This window comes from Martes martes (genome assembly GCF_963455335.1).
Source record: "Martes martes genome assembly, chromosome: 7".
Classification (NCBI taxonomy): domain Eukaryota; kingdom Metazoa; phylum Chordata; class Mammalia; order Carnivora; family Mustelidae; genus Martes; species Martes martes.
The window spans coordinates 17130533-17156543 of NC_137894.1; the positions used below are offsets into that span (position 1 = coordinate 17130533).

At 34.1% G+C, this 26011-nt stretch overlaps 1 protein-coding gene across 10 annotated transcripts in view; it reads left to right on the forward strand.

Moving 5' to 3' along the window:
* The window catches only part of MEF2A (myocyte enhancer factor 2A), a 155294-nt gene that overhangs the window by 41182 nt on the left and 88101 nt on the right, over positions 1–26011 (forward strand). For all 10 annotated transcript variants that reach the window (XM_080809524.1, XM_080809528.1, XM_080809530.1 and 7 more), the window contains exon 3: positions 20051–20241. In XM_080809524.1, the coding sequence (XP_080665650.1) occupies positions 20188–20241 (54 nt within the window). In that variant the 5' untranslated portion in view covers positions 20051–20187. The remainder of the gene's footprint in view (positions 1–20050; positions 20242–26011) is intronic.

A 26011-nucleotide genomic window follows, 5' to 3' on the forward strand; every position in this document is an offset into this window, starting at 1 on the left:
TGCTTGATTCTGATTTTTCAAAAAGCTCTTTTAGCAAAGTGGGTAGCCAGTAGCGTTTCTTGCTTGCTTAGGTCAGGTTTTTGGTTTTTTTTTTTTCCCGTTTTACATAGATCATAATTCAAGGATCCATGGTATTTATACTTAAATACAGTTAACTTTTCTAGTTACTTTTTTATATCATTGAAAGTTCCCCCTTTTTTTTTTTTTTTAAAGATTTTTATTTATTTATTTGACAGAGACACATTGAGAGAGGGAACACAATCAGGGGGATTGGGAGAGGGAGAAGCAGGCTTCCCGCTGAGCAGGGAGCCTGATGTGGAGCTCAATCCCAGGACCCTGGGATCATGACCTGAGCGGAAGGCAGATGCTTAATGCCTGAGCCACCCAGGTGCCCCTATCATTGAAAGTTCTTGAAATCAAGAATGATGTAGAATGTTAGCAGTGAAATCTGTAAATGAAATTAAACAGTTCTATTAATAATAGCATCAAAAGAATAAAGTACTTAGGAGTAAATTTAAAAGAAGTGCAACACCTGTACACCAAAAACACAAAATATCATTGAAAGAAATTAAAGAAGACCTAAGTAAATGCAAAGACAGATTACTCTGTTTATGGATTGGAAGACTTAATATTATTAAGATTACAGTACTCCTCAAACAGATTCAATTACATAGAGTTACCATATGACCCATCGGTTCTGCTCCGAGCTATATATTCGAGAGAATTGAAAACATGTACACACACACACACACATGTTCAAAGCATTATTCATAAGAGTGGAAACAACTCAAATTTCCATCAGCTGTTGAATGGATAAACAAAATGTGGTATTTCCATAAAATACAATATTATTCAGCCAAAAAAGGAGCAAGGTACTGATAATACTTAATACAGATGAACTTTGAAAACATTGTGCTGAGTGAAAGAAGACAAAAAAGGCTTCATATTGTATGATTCCATTTGGGAAATATCTCGAATAGGCAAATCATAGAGACAGAAAGTAAATGCTAGGAGTTGTGGAGAGGAAGGAATGAGGAATGATAGTTAATTGGCATTGAATTTCTTTTGGGGATGACAAAGATATCCTAGAATTAAGATAGTGGGGATGGTTGTACAACTTTGTGAATATACTAAGACAAATAAGCTCTGAATTGTGTACTTTAAAAGGTGAGTTTTATGACATGTGAATTATACCTCAATTTTAAAAAACAACATAGAAATGAAAAAGTGGCCTACTTCTGATTGAATTTATTATCAAACCAGGATGTTTTTGAGAGTGAGGTTTATCACTTAATAATTATAATCAAATTATAATTATGTAAGTTATAATTAAATAACCTGCAAGATACATATAAAGCCAGCTGTCCCAGTTAAACCAGTATGTATGTTTTCCCTGCTTTTTGGTTTGTGTAAACTTTTTCCCCATCATTGATGAAAGAAGAAGAATATAAAATTCTTCTAATATCCTTCTTTATCAAATGTGGGGAAAAAGAAAAAGATTGAGAAAGCCATGTAATTCAAAGAAATGGGAGAGAAGGTATTTCTTAATGAAAATGAGTATTTATGTGTGTGTTAAGTGCAGTGTGTCAATCTAATAGTTTACTCCTTTATGTGATTTTGTCACTTCACTCTCCATACATAGCCAATCAGTGTTTGAATGAATAAGGAGTTTTGTGTTGTAAACATCTTAAAACATCATAAAACATCTTCTCTGAACTAGAGATATGTATCATAATAATCTGTGGAGCTTTTAAAAATTATTCTTGCTTGGGCGTTAATCTCAATTATGATTTGTTAGTTTTATTGTGGGGTTAGGGTAAGTTCATGCATGCAAAATATGTTTTAGCTCTCCAGTTGAATTTAGTATTCATTAAATTGAGAACTGGTACATTAAATCAATGAGTTTTATTACTCCATTATTAAAATCTATAGTTATTATTGTTTTGTGCATAAATAGTAAGCAGAGGTAGCAACTGAGAGAATCTCATTCTAACTACACTCACCTACCGTCCCCTTTCTTCCTGGACCAGCCCTGTGTGTTGGTAATCCAGAAATTGTGATTCTTTTAATTCTCTCCAAGCATTGAGATGCTTGGATATCTTATTATTATTTTTATATTATTATTATTATTATTATCCTCTTATTTGTTTATTTAGGTCACCTTGAGGTGGGATGAGTAGTGGGAAGTAGACAGAACCTGCAGTTCCTTTGCAAATGTTGAAAATCTCTCTTTGGTAGGAGGGGAAAGGTATTACCATCACTGTACAGAACAGGAGGGGTTGAGAGAGGCCTTTTAGAGGGTCAGAACTCTCTAAGTTAGCTGAGAACTGCCCATGGCCTTTGTATTTTGACAGCCCGTTGTAATGGCAAGTAAATTGCTCTCTGTTGTTGGAACTGGAAAAGGACACAGTGCAGCCTGTGGTTCTTTCACATCTCTAGTTTCTCTCGTGCAGCCATGCACAGTTCGGAAATTCCCCTAACGCTGCTACTGAAAAGTAGCGTAGACTCATGACACTGGAGTTGCATGGTTCCTCAAAGATTTGTAATTCAGCTTATTTAATGAGGGATTATGACCATCCAAATGTGTCCCTATGACATTTTTGACTGAGAGCCTTTCTTTAGGCTGCCTAAATAGTTACCGTGGTGATGCTGTATTGTTGTACCATACATGACATTAGAGCCAGAATTTCAACTCTCCTCCTGTGACTTCACTAGAGTACTTGACATTTTGGCACCTAGTTGCTTCATCTAGGAAATAGAACAAATGATAGCTGCCCCACAGAATTATTGTGGCTACTGAATGAATACAGCATACATTAATGTCTAACATAGCTATGCGTGCTTGTAGATATTAGGGAAGTGGGTAAGTTACCTTTCCTTCTGCAATTCAGTGCACAGCTGACTGACCTCAGAAGATTAGAGTTTTCATAGCCTGGGGCCTGAAATGTTTCTGTATGTCGATTTATTGCATTCATTCATTAACTGTGCATCTGCTTATTGAGCATCTGTTTTGGGCTAGCACTTTGGTAGCTGCTGGAGTTAAGGGGCAAATACAACATACTTGGTTTTCTCCCTCACTGAGCTCACAATTTGGTTGGAGAAAAAAGATTAAATATTGCATAAGTAGTTAATTACAGTTGTGGTAAATGTCATAAAAGAGAAGTATAATGTCCTTTGAAAGAGTATTAGAAGGAGCCCTAATACAGTTTGGGTAAAGTTAGGGAATATTTTGGACAAAACAATGCTAATACTGAGACGTGATGGATCTATGGAACTCGTAGTGAGAGGAAGTGCTTGCGATGAGACCTCGCAAGAGACAGTGAGCCGGTGAGTAGTATGTGTGAAGTCCCTGCAGCAGAGAGGATTTAGGAACTGTGTTAAGTACAGAAAAGCCTATGCCCAGAAGCTTACTGGGTAACGGGAAGAGTGGCAAAGAGTGAGGATGGTGGGTAGAGGTGGGGGCAAGATTAGACAGGGTTCTCTAGGCCATGTTAATAGGGTTTGGACTTAAAGAACCTGGTAACTGACATTTGCATTTTAAAATCACTCTAGTGAAAATGGGGAAATTGGATTGGAGAGGAGTAAGAATGTCTGCTGAGACCGGTTAGCAGACTATTGCAAAGCCTAGGCTAGAGGTGGCAGTAGCTGTTTTTGGAAGTAGAGTACTGTGCTATGACTGGAAATGGGAGTTGGAGAAAGATCTTGTAATGGCTTTGATCTTGTAGGCCCTTCAGTCTGTGGAGATTTTATAAATGGGAATGAGTTCAAGACTTTCACCTTGCCAGTACTTGTTAGTGCCTGTTAAAAATCAGTGAAAGACAAGCTTAGTATTAACAGTCTAGCTCCTTCTTCAGGATCTGGCTTTGGAATACGTACTCTTTTTTCTTTTTCTCAGTAAGCCCGTTGCAGAAGAACTTAGCACATTCTAGAAACAAAAACAAAAGCAGCCAAAAATCACCAATCAGCTACCTTTATTTTTGTGCTATCAGTTGATGTGGAATGTCTTGGGTACTGAATGCTTATAAAGTAATGCTATATTCAGGTTTCTTTTGGTCAGTGGATACACTATTGAGAGCTGTGGCTATGGGGTTTCTTATTACAGTGATGAAAAAAAAATTGTCTCACTATGCCAGTAGAACCTTTCTGAATCACAACTAAAGTTTGATTAGTTTGGTTGGGTGTGAGAATTTTGAAGCAGTCTTAAAAGGTTCTTTTGAATTTTAAGAACCAGTGAGTAGCTAAATCATCAAGCTTACTGTTCCACTATTTCCTGCTTCATCTTTGTTACAGTTGTTTGTTAATTTGCCTTTTATTTTGCATATGATTATGATCTGTGTATAATACAAGAATTGACTCCTCCTTTTTGAATGCTGGCTTCTATCATCTAAGCCTGCTATTGTTTAGCAATGATTTTTTTGTTTGTTTGTTTGCTATAGTTTAGCAATGATTTTTTTTTAGTTTGAACTTTATTGAGGAATCATTGAGAAATACAATTGTATTTATTTAAAGTCTACAATGTAATAACTTGATATACATATACATTATAGAATAATTACAAAGATTAAGACAATTAACACAGCATCACCTCAAATAATTAACACAGTTAACTCCTGATTATGTGTGTGTATGGTGAGAATGCTTAAGATTTGTCTCAGTGACTTTTTTTTGTTTGTTTAGCAATTTTTAATTAAGGGCTTAGTTCACACGTCATCACTTGTAAAGACTATGGTGTACAGGCTGCCTTTAGGATATCAGAAATAGCTTTCATTAGAACTACATAGGAAACTTTAATTTTTAAGTTTATGTATATATTTTGTCTATATTTATTTACAGACCTTTTCTGTATCATCTGGTATTTTGACTTAGAAGATTTTGGTCTTACAAACATTTTTCTTTTTTAATGTCTAGAATAAAAATTATAAAGTGATAAGAAAATAATATTTATGATCTGTTATGAAAATGACCTACCTGAAACATTAAAAAATGATTTGTAATTTGTTCTTTGGGAACAGATTATAATGCACTCTTAAACTGTTTGTGTGTATGTAGGATGCTTTCTTTGCAATTACCAGAGAGGCTAACCAAAACAGAATTTACCATCTTGTCTAATAAGAAATTCAAACTTAGGTTGGTTCCATGGTCACTTAACTTGGGTCCCTTTTCTGCCTTTTCTCTGTCATTTTTGTGTTTTACTGTTTCATTCTAAATTTATTTATTTAGTTGTCCTTCCCAGTAGCATAGTCTCTTAGCAATATGTGATTGACCTACACTGTGGGTTGGAAAAGGCAATTATTATTAGTCATAGACTTCTTTGCTCTGGGTTTTTCCTAGCTTCTTTTGCTACATCTTTTATTTTCCTTGTTGAAACTAAAGAAACTCTCCTAAGTATCTAATGATGTTTATTTTTAAGTTAAACATATACATCAAGGAAAAGGAACGCTAAGAAAAGCATAGAGAGTAATGAGTTTTTCTTTCTTTAGTCAGAAGCCCCTCTTTCTATAGTCAGAAGTAATAAAGAATCCTGTCAATAAATCGAGTCCATTTTTTGTGATGTCTGTAGTATAAAATGAAAACATGTTAAAAAGAGTAAATACTCTTGATGAGAATCCAATATATTTAAGTAACGAATTTTCAGGGGAAATTAAGAGACGATTCTTCATTTCATGAACGAGAACCACAGGTTCCTCCTAAATAGCTAGTTCTTTCTGTCATTATAAATGCAGATTTCTTATAGGTTTATAATATCTAACAAATTTCTCTAAATATCTTATTAAATTAACAGAATTTGAAATTGATCTTTTATGTGCTTCTCACCCCCACCCCCCCATTTTTGGTTCCTTTGCCTTTTAGATGTTCCATAGCTGGCCACCAAGCCTGTGTTGCTGTCATTAATTTTATGATCAAGTAGGTACTTGGAGTTGGAATCAGTTGAGTGATAAGTATAATTTTTTAAACACTCGATATTTGCCAAATGCTGAAGTTACTTTATTTTGACCAATTCTCATAGAGCCCTGTGTAAAATATGTTATTCCCATTTTATAGATTTGAAAACTAAGGGTAAGAGAATTCTACTTGTTTGTAGCCCACAGTCCTGTATCTAGTAAACGACTTTGATGTCTGAAAAGTGGCGAATATTTTGTGTTTGTGTGTCACCAAGAGGCCCCCTCTCCTATCTTTTGTATTATCCCTCCAGTCTTTCTTATAAGCATGTAGAACAGGTCCATGGAAAAGAACACATTATCCTTTGTCTGCATTTTCCAGAGATTCTAAACTGTCTAACTAGCCCAATCAGCCTTTACGAATACTTTAAAATATGAGCTAGTTTCTTAGCAGCTTTTGTGGTAGCATCCTGTTTGTCCCATGTTCTGCCAGAGGTGAATCAATTCATGTGTACTATTTGCTGAGAGAGTTTTGTCATCCTTTGGAATTCCATTCATGTGTTTGTTCTGCAACCTCAGGGTTTTGATACGCTTAAGAAAAGTTATGCTTGTGTAGGCTATGTGAGTCTTTTAGGATATGAGCAATGTTTTATTTTTTTTTTTTAAAGAGAGAGTGTGCGTGTCTATACACATGAGTTGGGGGGGACAGTGGTGCAGCAGGGGGAGAGAGAATCTTAAGCAGGCTCCGTGTGGAACTGATGCTGGGCTTAAGATCATGACCTGAGTGGAAATCAAGTGTCAAACGTTTAACTGATGGAGCCACCCAGGCACCCCAGGAGCAATGTTATCTTGAGGCATTTTAAGATTCATAGCTGAAGTTGTAGAACTTGAATTTTTCTTTAGTAACTAGACTCTAAAGTCCTTTCTTGTGTAAAATTGAGAATTTCAAAAAAACATTGTATTGATTAGTTGACTTGCTCTCATTGGTAATTAATGTTAAGTGCAAATTTTAAGTACATAATACTGTTTTAAGTAGAGTTTGGGTTTAAACTTTATCTTAATTTTCTGGAGGTATGCAGTCAAATTAGTTGAAATTGAGAGAATCACATCTTTTAGTGATAGAAATATAATGGAAATATAACACAATTCCTTGGAATGCATTTATTTGTTAATTATTTATATAAAATGATCTTTCTTCTCTGTAAAGAATAAATTGTTGTCTTGATTTTATTTATTAATGAAAGACTGGACTCAGAGGAGTCTTCCTTCTGTTTATAATGGCCACAGACTTATTAATAAAATGATGTTGGGTGAATCTTTTTGTTCTCTGACTATTTTACATTCTTTGTCTATAGAAAACAATGATCATAACGTGGATGCTGTATAGAGCTAGAACATTCTTTATGGGACTCTATGTGTCTATTATTGTCTCTGTGCTTTGACATGTTTATTGTTTTTCACATATAACTAAATTTTGTAACACTTGAAGTTTTATTCCTTACCCTTGGCTGTTCTGAAAATACATTTCTCTCTAATAGTAGTCTGTATAAATGCCTTATCAGATAAACAGGGCAGATTTCACTGAATTTGAAGAATTATTTTCTTTATGATCTTGTGGGTCTTTCTGTCTGGAAATCTAGTTTTCTTGAAAACATGCGAAGTTTTTATCTTTTGGGGATTATCCTTCCCTCTGAGAATATTGTTGAAAATGAAATCCTTGCTTGCATCAATGTTTAAAATATTATGTTATGGGGTGGCTGGATGATGGACTTTGGGGAGGGTATGTGCTATGGTGAGTGCTGTGAATTGTGTAAGACTGATGAATCATAGCCCTGTACTCCTGAAAGAAATAATACATTCTATGTTAATTTAAAATAGTATTATGTTGTGATGCCTTCATCAGTCCTACTTCTACTCCCGCCCAGTTTTGGGATATTGGTGTGCTTCCTGTTGTCTCTGGCTGCAGTTTACTTATGGGTAACTGAAAGACATTGGGATCCACGTCTGTTTCTAAGTATTGGACATTAAGGCACTATAAAGTAAAAGGAAGGCTTAGGGGAAAAAATGTTTAGTGCAGATATTATTTATCAGAACTGTTACAGGTGATTTTCTGTTAATGCAGGCAAAGATGGGAAATTTTCCTCCATATTCCTTGTTAGATGTCACTGGAAAGTAGTAATGCTTGTTTTCTTGACCCTAAGTATTGACGATTGTCGGGGTTATTTTTTATTGCACTTTGTACCTACAATATATATTTATAATTAATTTTTTTTTAAACTAACCAACACAGACTTTTGGAATAGTGAAGAAATGGCAACTATGAAATTGTTACTGTATTCTTACTGTGTGGAGAGGACAGATCCTTCCCTTGAGTTGCAAAACATTTACCATAATTACTGTGAGAAAGAAAAACATCAGAGAGGTACATTATAGAGTGATCACACTTGATTCAAAAGGATTTGTAAAAATTGATGCAGGATTTTTTAAAACCCTTTGCAGCGTTTCGTTGTTTCACTAGAAGTGTGAAAGAAATTTTGTGTAGAAGAAAATAGTATCTTATTTGTCTGTTAAAGTCAAGTTTGTGAACCATAACATTTTTTTCTTAATAATTATATCTTTAATAACTCTTTGGATGTTCTTCAACTTTCCTCACTATCATTTCAGTGATGATTTATGTTTACGTAGTATTCACAAAGATACAATCAGTCTTTGTTCAGCAGAGATTATGTTCTTCAGATGATACTGTAGATTTCATTTTTAGAAGTGTTTTATAGATATTAATTAGAATTGTGTAATGTTAGAGCTGAAATACCAGCTCACATTTATAGAACACTTTATATGTACTTGGCACTCTAGTAAGGATTTTATGGATATCACTGCATTTATTCTTATGAATACACTTATGATACATATGTTACTATCGTTGGTTTATTTAGTTTGGAATAGAGAAGTCAAATGACATTTCCAGGGTCACACAATTAATAGCAACACCAGAATAAAACTATTGATGTCTTCTCATCATATTTAACATAAAGTCCATATATCTCCTACTTGCTTTTCCACTATCATCTTTTCTCATTTTCCTACAAATGCCTTCCGTGTGCCCTAGCTCAGGCATTCTAACTCCTTAGGGTTTTTTTTTTTTTTTTAAATTCCATATCCTTTTATTTGATACTGTGTGTCCTCTATCCCAGTAAACATATGAACAAACCTGAAATCAAACAAACCAATAAAACAAACACTTAACTGCTCCCTCCTCCACTGTTTGTAAATGATGTACATTTGACCCTTGAACATCACAGGTTTGAAATGTGGGTCCACTTAATACATAGATTTTTTTTTTATAAAGACAGTGCAGTTCTATAAATGTATTTTCCTTTCCTTATGGTTTCTTTAATAACCTTTTCTTTTCTCTAGCTTACTTAATTGTAAGAATTATAAAATACGTGTTAACATTGTATTATCGGTACGGCTTTAGGTCAGCAGTAGGCTATTTAGTAAAGTTTTGAGGAAACAAAAGTTCTTTAGGTAATTTTGACTGCATGATGGAGGGAGGGATAGGCTTCCTTAAGCCCTCTGTTGTTCAGGGGTCAACTTATCTTGAACTTAATCATGAAGGTGTTCTAAGTCCAAGGCAAAAGTTTGAGAAGTGGGATATTTACAGGGTTTTAACATGTTTTCCCATAGATAGCTTGTTATTTGCAAGAGGGAAATAGATATATACAGCAGAGAAATTGGATGACATTTTGATCAGATGATCAAAATAAACATCGGTAAAAAGGGGTAGGTGAATATCAGATGCCTCTGGGTGTGTGATACCCTGAGAAGGACACAAGATCACTGATGCAGTATTTTGGCTGGGAATTATGCGGGAACGTCAGACAAACCCAAATTGAGAAATATTTTATAGAAAAATGGCTCGTATTCTTCAAAATGTCGTGTCATGATAGGCAAAGGCCCAGAAACACTTACAGATTAAAGGAGACTGAAGAGACTGACAACTGCATGTGATCTGTGATCTGCATAGATCCTGTAATGAAGAGGGGGGACAAGCTCTAAAAGAACATTATTAGAACAATGATAAAAGTAGAATATGGCTTGCACTTGAAAGTATTGTATCAGTGAGGTGTATCCTAAAGTTGACTAACTGTACTTTGGTTGTATAAGAAATATTCTTGTTCTTTGGAAATTCTGTAAGTATGGAGGGTTACAGGGCATGATATATGCAACTTATCCCCAAGTGGTTCAGAGCGATAATGTTTTGATATTTATATATGGATTATAGCACACATGCACTCTCACACCATGAGGAATGAAGGAGAGAGTGAATGCTGTTCTTACACCTTTCAGTAAGTTTGGACTTATTTTAAAATAAGTTCAAAAAATTAGAAGTTAAAAAACATTTTTCTAAATGGTTATAAACATTAATATATGTGCTGAAGACTTTTAAAATATTTTCTTCTGTGGCATATGCAGATTTTAAATTTTGCAAGAATGATATAGTCGGTTAAGGAAGATCTTTGTCCCACTCTGTGAGCAAAGCAGAAGGAGGAGGTGGCAGCTATGGTGCCCTTGACATGGCCCATTAAGGATGAGAGGGAGAAGGACGGACGGAAGGAACCAGGCTATGGAATTGGTGGCAGAGTTTCTTTATCCTCCTAGGATTGGTGGTCTTTGGCTTCTCCATTCTTCCCCATCCTGCTTTTTGCCAACAGTGAAACGAAGGGTTTTCGTGGCCAGACTTTTGACCTGCGGTAGCCCTGGACTCAGGGTCCACTGGTCAAGTCTGGTATTTGGCGCCTGACACTAGCTGCTCTGGGAAAACTGATGCAGGGCTTTTAGATTCTTGATCCTCTTCTTTGGGCAGCAGAATCTAACCATTAGAGCACTCTTCTGGGGATACATAGACCTGCACTGAGTCTTGGCTCTGCTGTTTAGCCACTGTGACCTTGGGGAAAAGATACTTATGGCCTTGGTTTCCATTTTCTCAGATTTAAAAGAGAATAATAATCATTTCTCATAAAAAAAGTTGTGAGAATTTAAGAAGATAAATGTGTGTAAGGTGCAATACAAGGTGATTTCTAAGATAAATTGGAAATTATAGGATTCTTTTGTTTTTCAAGCACCTTGATTGAAGTTTGCTAAAGAAAAATGTGTAGATTAAAATGGGTCCTGGAACAGTATTCACTCAGCAGTTCCCCTTCTTTTTGTTGATAAATATTTAAAGAAAAAGGAAGAAATCAGAGTATCTACTAAGCTTAAGCAAAAGAATTTAAACTATATAGAAACTACGTATGTAATATATGTATAATATACTTTTATTTATTTTATGTTTTAGTTTGCTTTTTTATATGGTATAACCCTAGATACCAATTTGACATTTAATTATTGAAAATTAATTATAAGGTAATATTTTCCATTTAATTTTTTCTCCTGATTTCTATTGTATGTACAAAAAAAGGTATTAATATGTTTCAAAGAAAGTAAATATGTGAAATAGCATGAATGTAGTAAATACTCATTTTTTTCTGATCATAAATACTAACATCATGCTTGGAAATATATTTGTTAGTAGTAATAATGATTCACTCTCCCGCAAATATTTACAATTGTGTAGCATTTTGTTCTAGCTACATATAATATGTACAATTTCAATTTTCCTCTTATAAAAAGTTAGTTTTAGAGATTGTGAGATACCGAAGGTTATGCAGCTCATTTAGTGAAATGTTTGTGGCTAGGAGCCACGTTTCTTGCTCAAATAGTAATGGATCTTCTCAGTCAGATATTTGAAATTCTAAGCAAGCTGTGAAGAAGGAGTAATTGGAAATGGCGCAAAATGCTAAAGCAGAAGGAAGATTTCAGCGATGTTTAAAGTTCATGATTTTTGGTATTCAGGATTTTTTTTTCTTCTTTAATTTAAAGGCAGCCATTGTGTTGTTTATAGGAACTTTCTTCCTTTTCTACTACTTCAAAGTAGAATGCATTTTTTCAAGGGAAACGAAAGATTTCTTTTTGGAAAATATTTTAAAAATTCTTTTTCTTTAGAGGTGTCTGGGTGGCTCAGTTGGTTAAATATCTGCCTTCAACTCAGATCTTGATCCCAGAGTCCCTGGATCAAGCCCCACAGCGGGCTCCCTGCTCAGTGGGGAGTCTCTCCCTCCCTCTGTCCAGACTCAGACTCACCCTGCTCGTGCTCACACTCTCTTGCTCTCTCTCAAATAAGTAAATAAAATCTTAAAATTTTTTTTTATTCTTTACTGTTGACCACATTGTTTAAAAACCTTATGTCTAGATGATAGTTCTGGGGTATTCATTTGCAACAGTAATAAATGTTTTGTTCCTTGGGACTTTGGTGCTGATTTCATTTTATGTTTTGTCCCTAGGTGAGCACATTGTTTCCCACAACATTAATAATATCTATATGCCCAAGATTCCCAAAGGCATATTTTTGGCTCTAATCTCTGAGTCTTGTATCTAGGTTCCTGTTTGACATTTTCAACTGTATGATCCGTGACCATCTCAGGTTTAATATGTCCCAAACTGAATTAAGTCCCCTTCTTCTTCTTCTTCTTCTTTTTTTTTTTTAAACTATTTATTTATTTGAGAGAGAACGTGCCTGCCAGCACAAGCTGGGGCAGGGACAGAGGGAGAGAATCTTCAAGTGGACTCCCTGCTGAGCACGGAGCTCAACAGAGGCCTCAATCCTAGGACCCTGAGATCCTGACCTGAGCTGAAATCAAGAGGCAGTGCTTTAACTAACTGAACCACCCAGGTGTCCTCTAAGTTCCCTTCTTTTAAAGCAGTAATGAATCATTAAAGATTTTCTCTTGTTAAGTACTTGTTTATTTGTTTAAAAAGCTCAGTTATTGATTGTACACAGTTACTTCTATTACAAAGGTATTTTTTAGTAGTTTTTGAAAAAAATTAATAATTGATTTACCAGAATCATCAGAATGAGATGTTCTGATGAACTTAGGGATTGGTGTTTATTTAATAAGAGCAAACCTTAGAAAGTAAAGTTCACCTTGTGTTTAAAGTTCATGCTCTTAAAATATTTAGTTACTTAAGCAACGGAGTTCTTTAAAACAGTAAACAAAATTGATTTGAAAAGACTGAACATCTGTGATCAGTATTAGTATGAATTTGAGTGTTAGACTATGTTATTTCTTTCTTTCCTTTTTTTTTAAATTAAGTAAACTATACCCCCCATCGTGGGGGTTGAACTCATAACCTGAGATTGAGAGTCACAAGCTCTACTGACTGAACCACAGGTGCCCTGGTATTTCTTAAATTAAGACAGCAGAACCCATATTGGAAGTCTTTTTTAAAATGTAGTTTCTGATTTTATGAAAATGACCCACTAAAAAGAATTTCAGTTAACTGAGAGTTCAGTTTAAACTCATTTTTTACTTTAATGTTGCCTGAACACAGATATAGGCCTTGGAGTTTAGTGAGATTCCTTCCCCTCTCCCCCAAGGATAAGATATATTACTTTGTGGGGAAAATGCCCATTTGCGTTTGCTAAAGATAACTATTAGTCTCAAAGGTTGGTTTTAAATGTTTCCATTTCTTACAATTCCTTTAGTTTTATCATGTAGAAGAATTAGTACTCAGTTGAACTAATGTGTTAGTAGTTAGCTTAATTTAATAAAATCATAATCCTGCAATTGTTTTAAAGGTATGTACATACTTTTTTTTAGTATTTATATTTTTTGAAAGTGTGGTAAAATGTATATAACACAATATTTATCATTTTAATCATTTTTAAATGTATAGTATGGTGGTGTTAAGCAAACTTATATCGCTGTGCAATAATCAACCACCATCTCCAGAACTTTTTCATCATTCCATATTAAAACTCTGCACCCATTAAGCAGTAATTTTCCATTTGTCCCTCTCTGTCATCCCTAGGAACTATTTTACTTTCTCTGTGAATTTTGACTACTCTTTGTACCTTGTATAAATGGAATTATCTAATATGTGTCTTTTTTGACCTCTTTCTCTTACCATATATTTTTAAGGTTTATTCATGTTATAACAAGTGATAGGATTTCTTTTTTATAACAGTTTCACCAGTGAAGGTATCCTTTTTTTTTTTTTTTTAAGATTTTATTTGCTTATTGAGAGAGCACATGTGTGCCTGCGCTCATGAGTGGGGCAGGGGGCAAAGGGAGGGGGAAGCAGGCTCTCCACTGAGCAGGAAGCCTGACGTGGGGCTTGATCCCAGGACACGGAGATCACACCCTGAGCTGAAGGCAGATGCTTAATTGGCAGAGTTACTCAGGTGCCCCAAGTGATAGGATTTTCTGTAAAGCTGAAAAATACTCCATTGTACGTAGATACCACGTTTTGTTTTTCTGTTCATCTGCCAATGACATTGGGATTGTTTCTACCTTTTAAGTGTGGATAACACTCCCATGAACATAGATGTACAAATATATTATTCAAGTCCCTGCTTGCGGTTCTCTTATGTATAGACCCAGAAGTGGAATTTTTGGATCAAATGATTATTTGCTGTTTAATCTTTTGAGTAACCAGCATACTGTTTTTCACAGCAACAGTGCCATTTTACATTCCCCCAAGCAACACACAAGGTTTCATATTTACCTCCACTCACATTATGACTTGTTTTTTGGTTTTCGTTTGTTTTAATGATAGTTGTCCAAATGGTGTGAAGTGGTATGTCATTGTGGTTTTGATTTGCATTTGCCTAATGATTAGTGATGTTGAGTATCATTTCACGTGCTTATTGGCCATTTGTATATCATCTTTGGAGAAATGTCTATTCAAGTCCTTTGCCTATTTTTGGTTTTGAGTTTTAGGGGTTCTTTATATATCGTGGATATTAATCTCAGATAATATGATACAGAATTATTTTCTTCTATTTGGTGGGTTGCTCTTTTACTCTGTTGATAGTGTCCATGGACACTTTTTGACATTTGGCCATGTATTCATGGATTTGTCTGTGCTTTTTATTCTGTTCCATTGATCTATGTGTCTGTCTTTATGCCAATGCCATATTGTATTGATTACTATAGTTTTATAGAAAATTTCAACATTAGGGAGTGTGTGTCCTCCGAATTTGTTCTTTTTCAAGATTGTTTTGGCTATTTGGAGACCTTTGAGATTCCATATTAATTTAGGGTGGCTTTTCATATTTTGGGATCTTGATAAGGATTGATTGCATTGAATTTGTGGTTCACTTTGGGTAATATTGGTATGTTAACAACAATAAGTCTTACAGTCTGTGAACATAGGGTATCTTTTTATTTATTCTGTTTTCCTTAATTTCTTTTATCAGTGTTGTTAAGTTTTCAGTGTGGAAGTTTTTCACATTGACTAAGTTAATTCCTGAGTATTTAAAAAAATTTGATGCTATTGTAGAGGTGCCTAAGGTGGCTCAAGTCAGTTAAGCATTTTGGCTTTGGCTCTTGCATCTTGATTTTGGTTCAGATTATGATCTTGGGGTCCTGAGATTGAGCCCCACATTGGGCTCTGTGCTCTGCGGGGAGCATGCTTGAGAATTCTCTTCCTCTCCCTCTGCTCCTCCCCACTCTTGCATGCACACATGCTCTCTAAAATATTTAAAAAAATTTTTTTGATGCTACGGTAAATGGAATTATTTTCTTCTTTCAAACTGTTTATTGTTAGTGTTGAAATGCAACTGATTTTATTGTGTTCATTTGTATCCTACTACTTTGATGAATTTGTTTATTAGTTCAACAGGTTTTTGTGGAATCTTTAGTGGATTCCACATATAAGATCACATCATCTGCAAACAGAGATACTTACACTTTTTCCTTTCCAGTTTGGATAACTTTTATTCATTTTTCTTGCTTAATTGCTTTGACTAGAACTTCCACTGTTGAATTTATGGGATGAAATCCATCATTCTTGTCTTATTCCTGATCTTAGAGGAAAAGCTTTTAGTCTTTTACCACTTGAACATGCTGTAAGCTGTGGGGTTTCCTATATGATTTTTATTTTGTTGAGGTAATTCCTTCTATTTCTGGTTGATTGTTTTTTATCATAAAAGAGTATTGTATTTTGTCACATGCTGCTTTTGCATCAATTTAGAGGGTCCTGTGGTTTTTCCCTTCATTCTCTTAATGTGGTTTATCACATTGATTAATTTTATTAGTGTGTTGAATCATCCTTACATTCTAGGAATAAGTCCCACTTTGTCATGGTCTACAATCCTTTCAACATGCAAAACACACAACAGGCAAAATCATACCATCTCAATTACTATTCGTTTTATAATAAGTCTATTAAATGACTGTATGAGTCTTTTCTTCAAGGTAGTTTTGACTGTTCTTTATATTTGCAAATGGATTTTAAAATAATCTTGTTAGTTTCTACATGTAATAAAAGGAAACCTGCTGGTATTTTGATTAGGATTGCATTGAATCTCTAGATTAATTTGGGGGAGAATTCTTATTTGTTTGTTTATATACGTACTTTTTGGTGCAATATCCAAGCTGTGATGGTATCCTTTTTTCTTTCTACTTGAAGAAGTCCCTTCAGTGTTTTTGGTGTTAAATTCTTTGTTTCTATTTGACTACAGATATCTGTGTTTTGCCTCCCCCCACTTCAAGAGTATTATTTGTCAGATATACTATTCTAGTTTGGCATTTCTCCCACTCTTGGCACTCTGAGGATATCATTTCATTGTCTTCTGACTTCCATTACTTCTGTGAAAAAGTCATCTGTAAATCTTTCCTTTTTTGACTACTTTTAAGATCTCTCTGTCTGTGGCTGTGTCTCTTTGTGTGTCTCTCTCTCTTTCCCTCCATCTACCCTTTTTACTTTGATATGCTTTAGGTTGTGGTTTTCTTTGTATTTGTTTTGCTTGGGAGTTTGTAGATCTTGGTTCTGTGGCATGATGTTGCTTGTAAGTTTTTAAAAAGTTTTCAACTATATGTCTTTAAACATTTCTCTCTTTCCTTTCAAGGACTGCAGTTACATGTATTTTGGATCCATGTGTCATAATTTTTTCACACTCTTTTCTGTATTTCCCAATTTGTGTCTTCTTGGGCATCAGTATGAGTATTTTCCTCTTTCTTAGCTTCTGGATCATTGATTCTTCAGCTGTATTCTAACCTATTATGAAACTCATCATTGATTTTTTTTTTAAATTTTCTGTTTTCAGAATTGTATTTTTCAGTTATTAGTTTTCCATACTTTTAGCATTGTCTGCTAGTAGTCTTTGTTTATTAATTCTTTGAACACATTAACTTATTTTAAAGTTCTTTTCTGATAACACCATTACTTGGATCTACTATAGGTCTGATTTTCTTGCCATTTTAAAATCTTAGTTTTCAGTCAGGTCTTGACTGGTTATTTTTTATTTTTAGGCATTTTGTATAATAATGATAAGATCATTTAAATTTCTAGATGATGTTAACTTTTTCTGGTAAGATTTAATTTTGCTAAAGTCTTTATAGAAGTTTTTATTGGCCTGCAGCTAGGCTAATGACACTAGGTAGCACAGGTTCCTTAACCTAATCAGGGATTGAGATGATATGAAGCTATACTTTCCTCCTTGTTGGCCTGGTCTATTTCTAGTTTACCTTTATACTTAGGGTATAGTCTTTTGGATTCCCTCCCTATTCCTGGTGTGTTTACTGGGGCTGAGCTATTCCTTGGCAGACCCTGCATCTATTTTTGTGTCCTACCCATAGATCTGTTGAAAGCTCTGTTTAGCTTCTCAGCCTCTCAGCCAATGTTTTTTGGGTCTAAAAATAAATAAATAAACACACACACACACAATCTTATTTATTTGAGAAACAGAGAGAGGGAGAGAGAGCACGAGTGGGTGGAGGGGTACATGGAGAGGAAGAGGGAGAAGCAGACTCCTTGCTGAGCAGGGAACCTGACATGGGGCTCAGGCAATATTTTAAGAATCTACTAATGACTAGGGGGAGAATTAATCTGAAGTGTGATCTCACCTGTTTCTTCCAGATCTCAGCCCTTCAATTCTGTCTTGAAAGTTCTCCAGTGGTTTTGAACAGATTACTTTTCTTGTTGTTCTCTCATTATTAGAAGAAGGTTGGTTTGGGGCTCCTGGGTGACACAGTCAGTTAAGCATCTGACTTATTTTTGGCTCAGGTTGTGATCTCATTGGTTGTGGGATTGAGCACTCTGTCAGGCTTCGTGCTCAATTCGGAGTCTGCTTGAAGATTTTCTACCTCTGTCCCCTCACTCCCCACCACTTGTGCTTACTTGTTCTCTCACCCTCCCTCTGAAATAAATAAATCTTAAGAGAGAAGATTGAAGTAACCTATTCAACTATTGTCAAAATCAAAATGCTTAGATATGGTCTAACAGAATTCAGAATTTTTCAGATTCTAAAAGAGAATACAGTACATACACCTTATAGACATTAGAGGCATTAGAATTGAAATGCATGAATATTTATCTTGTCTACTACAGTTCAAATTTTTATAATGGGAATTGAATGCAGTGTGATCTGTTAGGAAACATGATTTGAATAAACTGACTTTTACTGGTTTATATTGCAGTCTCATGAGAAAACAAAAACATTCTACAGCACAGTTGTTTGTTTGGTTACCACCAGTTGACTAGCCATCCTTCAGTTTTTCTAATGTTTCCTGCTTCCGTGCACATAGTATTCTCTCTGCTTAGAACGTACACCTTCATACTCAGGTTTGAGGCATATTCCAAAGGAAGTCTTATCTAACTTATTAATTTAAGTCAGATAAACTAACATCCTAATTTTAATTTCTACAGACTCATTTAGATGGCAGTTTGATTAATGTCTTTTTTCCCCTCTAAACTATGAATTCAGTGAGATCAGAAATCATGCCTTTTTTTTTTTTTTTTTTTTTTTAATATTTTACCCTATGTGCCTACTTCACTGTTTGGAAGTACAGTTTTTTTGCAAGTAGGTGATCAGTTCATAGGTTATCAGTTGTTAATAGATGTTCAGTTAATGTTTGTATGAATGAAGAAATGAAAGAATACAAGGGAAGATATGTAAGACATGCCATGCTTATAGTAATGATGGTAGTGTTAAGAATTGAAAAATTCACTGCTTTTGAGCAAAAACCAGATTTAATCAAACATGGATTTTCACAGTACTTTTAAAGTTTTATGGCTGTATATGCACAATATTAAAAATACTTGAATAAAATTCCCCTGAGAATTTATTATTGTATTTTAGTATTTGTCTTTTATTCCCTTGTAAATATTTTATAATGTAAGTTTTGAAAACACTAGGTCTTTGACATAACTGTCATTTGGAACATGATAAATTATATCATTGCCAGTCATTGAATTACAGAGATAAATGGAATAAAAAAAAATCCTGTTCTTGAAGGATTCACGGTCTCAGGAATACGGACTTAAAATTTATTATACAAATAGCCACAGAGTATAAGGTGCTATGGTTTACTCTATCAGGGGGAACTGAATCTTGATTAATTAGGAGGATTTTATTAAATGGCTAAAAGGAACAGTATTTCATTTAATAAGTGGACATTATTATGAAATCATATGGTACCTTTATGTATTGACAGTAATTTTGGTGGTAGCTAGGGCAGTTTGCAAGAATAGTTTGTAAGGGCAGATTGGGGCTACCCAGATTATTAGTTCATCCTTTGACATGGAGGACATCAGAAACTTTCCAAGGATATTCTGTAATATCAAAGCAGAGAAATTGTGGAGCCAGAGTCCCTGAGTTCATATTGCAAGCTCTGCGCTTTACTGTGTGTGTTACCTTGGACATATTATTTAGGATCTCTCTGCCTCAGTATCCTTATTTATAAAATGGTGATGATAATTATAACCAAAAAGATTGCAGTTTGGATTGAATGAGTTAAGATATATCAGGTACATGGAAAAATTCTTGGCACATAGAAAATTCCCAGTAAGTATTGGCTTTTGTTGCTTTTACTATATGCATTGAGAAAAACTCAAAAGCTTATAATTGTACTCTTTCAGCCAGAACTAGAGGCACAAAAAGATTCAAGAGATATTTTAGGGGTAAAGTTAACAAAGCTTCAACTTAACTACCAATTTTATGTAATGAGGAATTTCAACTGATATGTGCCTATGTGCAGCATAGAGGTAAGTTTGAAATTTGTATAACATTTTCATGATTTACAAACTTATAGAACTTAAATTTTCTAATTTGTGTTTTCTTTTAGATCTTATAGAAAATTTCAGCTGTAGCCCTTGGACTAGAAGCTGAAATAATAGAAGCTGTATATGATGCATTAGGGTATTGAAGAAAATACATTTTGAATTAAATATTTGGAATATAAGGAAGGAAAGGTGACTGAAAATGGGGCGGAAGAAAATTCAAATCACACGCATAATGGATGAAAGGAACCGACAGGTAAATGAAGATTTTAACTTACTTATTTTTAATGTAAATATTTTTTTTAAAAGAGGAGCATTAGGATAGAATGGTTGAATTTTTCTTAAATTTAATTCCAAGTCTATTTTTGTTTTCAGACTAAATAAAAAATTTAAACACTTTTAGCTTGTCATCATGTGCTTTAAAGAAACTTTTTTTTATTATTATAGAAATCATAGATGTTGATTATAGAAAACATAGGGGAAAAGAAGAGATCACTGTAGTCCCACCATTACTGTCCATTGTGTAGATTTATTGTAATATACTTAGTCTTTTGTTCATTTGATTATGTTTGTTAGTTTTTAATATGTTAATTATTATTGTAAATTATCACCTCTATTTTCATAATTAGGGAATACTGAAGTTAACTATGGTTATCAGTGAATGTGCTTTAGTTGCTTAAATTTTCTGGTTAACCAACAAATAATGAGAATTTTTTTATAACTCATATTATCACAAATATCCCAGAACAGTTATTATATTGATCTCAGTTTTAATTGATAAAATATATTGAACTTAATTTTCAGCACCAATGTCAATAAACCCTTACAAATTCAAGATAATTATAATACTGATATATGAAGACCAGAAGTTGTAAGAGTTTAGAGCAGGGATTGGCAAACTGTGGTTCATGGGCAGGCTGGCTGTTTTTACAAACAAATCATTGTTAGAACACTGCCATGTGCATTTGTTTACATATTGTCTGTGCCTGATTTCACATTGTAACAGCATAATTGAGTAGTTGCCCATAGGCCTAAAATCTTTACTCCCTGGCCTTTGAAGAAGTTGTTTGCCATGCTCTTGGTTTAAAGGAAAGAAGGAAAAATAGTTTCATAGAATATTGTAAATAATCTAGTAGTCACAGCATATGCAGGAGGGGAAGATGCTGCTCTGGAAAGTTTGCCTCTCAGGAGAAGTTTCCAGAAAAGCTGGCTTCTGGAAGCTTACCAGGAACAGAACAGCACTAAAGATAAAATCTGCAGAGTCTGAGTAGTAATTCATCTGGTAATATGGATATAATTGGAGACAAAACTCAGCTGAATAGCTGATAGAGAAGTTAGTGGAAGTGATTAGAGTTGTCACTGGACCTAAATGAAGAGAACTCCTGTTTCATCTTGTGAAAATTCTTCAGCTAAAATGTAAGGCTCACACAGTATGATTCTTCATGAAGGTTGATAAAACAGGGGAGAGTGATAAAATAACCATTCCATCATGATTCTAAGCAAGGTTGCAAGTAAATGTCCCTTCATAAATCTGAGGACTATGTCACATAGCGGGAACATGGGGGACCTGATTCATGAACACATGCAATATAAATGTAAAATAGGGTTTATTCAGGGAATAACATAAAAGAGAACTGGCAACGCACGTAACATTCCCTGAACTCTCATTATCCCATAGAGAGTCATGTTTAAATTCAGCATAGATATACTGGATCTACCAGTGGAAAAGACCCCCCATGTTTAGAGAGAAAAAGGAGCTAGGAATATGTAAGTGACTGTGTAATGGAACTTTTTAAGTTAAGGAAATGATATTATCAAAAGATGGAGCTTGCCACTGTACTCAGCAACTAGAATTAGCCTGTTAATATGTTGAGTTTACCTAAGTCATTTTCTTACCAAGCTGCCAGATGGGGCAAGGGTAAGGGTGTCTGAATTTCTTCTCAGATGATTTTGGCAAAGAATGCAGAAAACGTACTGCGGAGGTAGTTGGACAATTTGGTTTTCAGGTTTGATTAGGCACAGACATAATTTGTCATTTTGAATTTGTGGATTTTTGAGTTAAAAGTTTCATTATTCTTTCATTAAAATGGGGGGAAAAGGTTTCTGTACTGAAGAGAATATGTGTCATTTATTCATCCAAATTTAAATATTTACTATATCAGAGAGAGACTGTTAAGCACTGGAGACTCATTAAAAATGTATAGCCTACAGAAGAAATTTAACTGTGTGGCAGATAGAGGCTAAGCTTAGGTGATGGGAGGGTTTATGGAAGGAACTACCAACCTCTGGGGTTGTTTAGCGAGCAGTACTGAAGGAGGTAATAGCGAATAGAGTTTTTAATGATTGAATTTTTGGAGCTACTAAGATAAAATCACACTTCAATTCATTAGAACAGTGAGTTAAAACTCTTGGGATTGACACTAACGTGCACTGAAGAGCTGCTTCACCTCACTTCACTTCTACTTGGAAGCTTTCACTTGACTTCCATTTGGGAGCTTCTGGTGAAACCTTGTGTTGGTCCTTCTTGGCATAATGTGTTTCTATTTAAAAAGTAAATTTTGTATTAAAGTATAACATAAAGAAAAGCGCACAAATCCTAAGTGTGGCTGAGAGAGTTATTGCAAAAAGTACATGGCCACGTAACCAGCATATCCCAGTGCACCACCCCAGAAACTCTCTGTCTTGTCTCCCAGGCATTATCTCCCTGCCCCAGGGAAGGAAAGTCATTAACTGAACTTTCTAACACATAGATTAATTACCCCTGTTTTTGAATTTATGTGAACAGCATGTGTTCCTTTGGGCAACATTATGTTTGTGAAATTAATGTTAGTGTTACATGTGGATATATATGTAGATGTATCTTATACATCTACATATTCATATACGTTTTCATTGATGTATGATATTCCATTGGGTGGATAGAACACAATGCGTATACTTATTTTTTCTACTGTAAATAGAATTTTGGGTTGTTTTCTACTTTGAGACTATTATAAAGAGTGCTGTTTTGAATACTCCCGTGTGTGTCTTTGGTACATATGAATGCTTGGGTATATACTGAGGGGTACAGTTGCTAAGTCAGAGAGTATACCTGTGATAGCTTTAATAGCAATAGTTTTCTAAAGTGGTTGTACTGATTTATAATTTATGCTCTGCTAACAGTGTTGTGAAAGTTCCAGCTGCTCAGCTGCTCAAAATATTCACCATTACTAGTTTATATCCCTTTCATTTTAGCTGTTCTGGTGGATGAGCAAAAGTAACATTTTAATTTTGTTTCTGTCATGTTTGATGAAGTTGATCACCTTTTCATATTTTTCTTGGCCCTTTAGATACCTTCTTTTATGAGTTACCTGTTAAGTCGTACCTGACTACCTTTTCGTGGGTAGTCTCCCTGACTGCTTTTTTCTTACTAATTGTTAGTATACATTCTGTATATAATATATTCTGAGTGTTTTGTTCATTATGTGCATTTCAAATAACTTCCCTCATATCATGGCTTGCCTTTTCACTTTTTCAATCCTTTTTTTTTTTTAAATGTTGTCCAGTTTCCCTTCTTTTTTTTCCTTTATGACTAATGCTCTTTGTGTTGTGTTGAAGAAATATTTACCTATCATAATAAGTCCGTAAAGATTGTTTTTATGCTTTCTTCTGTTTTTTACCTTTCATGTTTTAGATCTGTTATCCATTTAGAATTGAGTTTTGTGTATGGTTTGAGGTGTTGGGGTTAAGATTTGTTTTCCTGATAAATACTCAGTTCACCCAGTATAATTTAAGAACCATCTTTCCTCCATTGCATGACATGTGTTGCCTTTGCTGTGAATCAAGGAATCATACACATGTGGGACTGTTTCTGAACTCTGTTTTGTTCCATTTGCGTATTTTATATCCTTGCTCAGTTCTGTTCTATTTTAATTACTGTAGTTTAATATTTGGTAGTAGAAATTCTCTACCATGATATTCTGCTTGACTGAGTGGTTGTTCTTGTCATTTTTCTTTACAAATGAAACCAAGTGTCAATATTCACTAAGAAAACAAACAAAATGAACTTACTGGAATTCAGATGTATGGATTGATTTAGGGAGAACTGAAATCTTTACAGTATTAGGTCTTGTAATCCATAAATAGATATGGTTACCTTACATTTGGTTTTCGTTAATTCTTTCCATAATGTTTGATGGTTTTCAATGTACAGATCTTAACATTTCTTATTTTGTTTATTTTTAGGTATTGGATTTTTTTTAGTGTCATTATGTTTTTGCCCAGATTTCATTTTTCTATAGGCTTGTTGCTAAGTATATAAAAGCATAGTTTATTTTTTTAATGTTGACTTTTTGTCTAGCAATCTTGCAAAATTCACTTTCAAAATTTACTTATTTCTAATAGTTTAAATGTACATTATTTTGGATTTCCTATGTAAACAGTTGTGTTGTCTGTGAACAGTGATTTACTCTTTTTGAAATCCTTTATTGCATTATCTTGTTTCATTGCACTAGCTAGGACCTCCAGAATAATGAATAAAAGTGAAGGCTGTGGGCATCCTTTGTCTCATTCTCAACTTTAGGAAAAAACATTCAGTATTTGATCTTAATTATGGTATTTACTGAGAGTTTTTCAAAAAGATCCTTTTTATCAGAATAGAAAAGTTTTTTGCTATTTCTAATGCCACTGTTTCTTATCCTGAATAAGTATTGAATTTTATCAAAATCTTTTTCTGAGTTTATGTAGATGATTCTATGGTATTTTTCTCCCCTTTTTTCTTTAATGTAGTATCCTATGTTGGTTGATTTTCAAATGTTAAAGCATTTGAATGCTTTAAAAATGTATTTCTTGAAATCTACCTTTATGTATATCACTTGATTTGATTTGTTCTTACTCCATTTTTTATTTTTGCAAGTGTGTGTGTGTGATTAATCTGTAATTTTTTTTTCTTGTAATGTCATTCTTAGGTTATGACAAGTTATGCTGGCCTTATAAAACGAGTTGGGAAGTGTTGTTTCTTGTTCTCTGGAGAAGTTTGTGTAGTAGTAGTATATTTCTTCTTTGAATACTTGGAAAAGTTTACCAGTAAATCTCTTTGTGCTTGGAGTTTACTGTGTGAGAGTTTTTTAAAGTAAATATTTAATTTCTGTAATAGAGATAGAATGATTCAGTTTTCTATTTTTTCTGTCAATTGGGTAAATTGGGTTTTTCAAGAAATTGTTTATTTTATTTAAATTGTTAATATTATTGAAGTTCAATGTTCATATGCTCTTATTTTCTTCATATTGCTCATATTCTCTTTTATATTTTGTCTTCCATTCCTTATATTGTTACTTCGTGTCTTTTTTTTCCTTGATCACTGAGATTATGTCAGTTTTATTAACCCTTTCTTTTCTTCTTTTTTTTTATTGTGTTATGTTAGTCACCAAAATTATTAACCTTTTCTAAGAATGAACATTTTAGCTCACTAAAGTACTTTTATCATACAGTTATTTTAAATGTCATTTATTTAGGTCTTTTCTTCTCCTCTTGGACAGTGTTTTTTTTTTTTACATTAGTCATTGACTTTTCAGCCTTCCTCTTTTTCCTAACAAATTTTATAAAATTATGTTTTCCTATGTAAGTACTGATTGAACTGTATGTGTCTTACAAATTATATTAATGATTTCTTACCTTCATTATTATTCTGGCGAAAATATTTTCAAATTTATACTGGAGTTTCTTTTTTAATACATGAATTATTTGGAAATGTATTGCAGAATCTCTTTTTAAGCTATCTTTTTAAAATAATTTTTAGCTTGATTTCAGTATATTCAGAGAATGTGCTCCAAATGTTTGAGGTTGTTCTAAATGTGTTAAGGTTTGCTTTAAGACCCAGGCTTTTGGTCAGTTTTGATTAAGTGTTTTATTTGCACTTGAAAGACCATATTGTTACTTTTGGTTACTGTGGTATGCATATGTGAGGAGCAGGGGCAGGGAAGAGAAAATTAGATATCTTAATTGTGTTTTTCAGGCTTACAGAAGGACTGTACCTTTCTGATTATTTG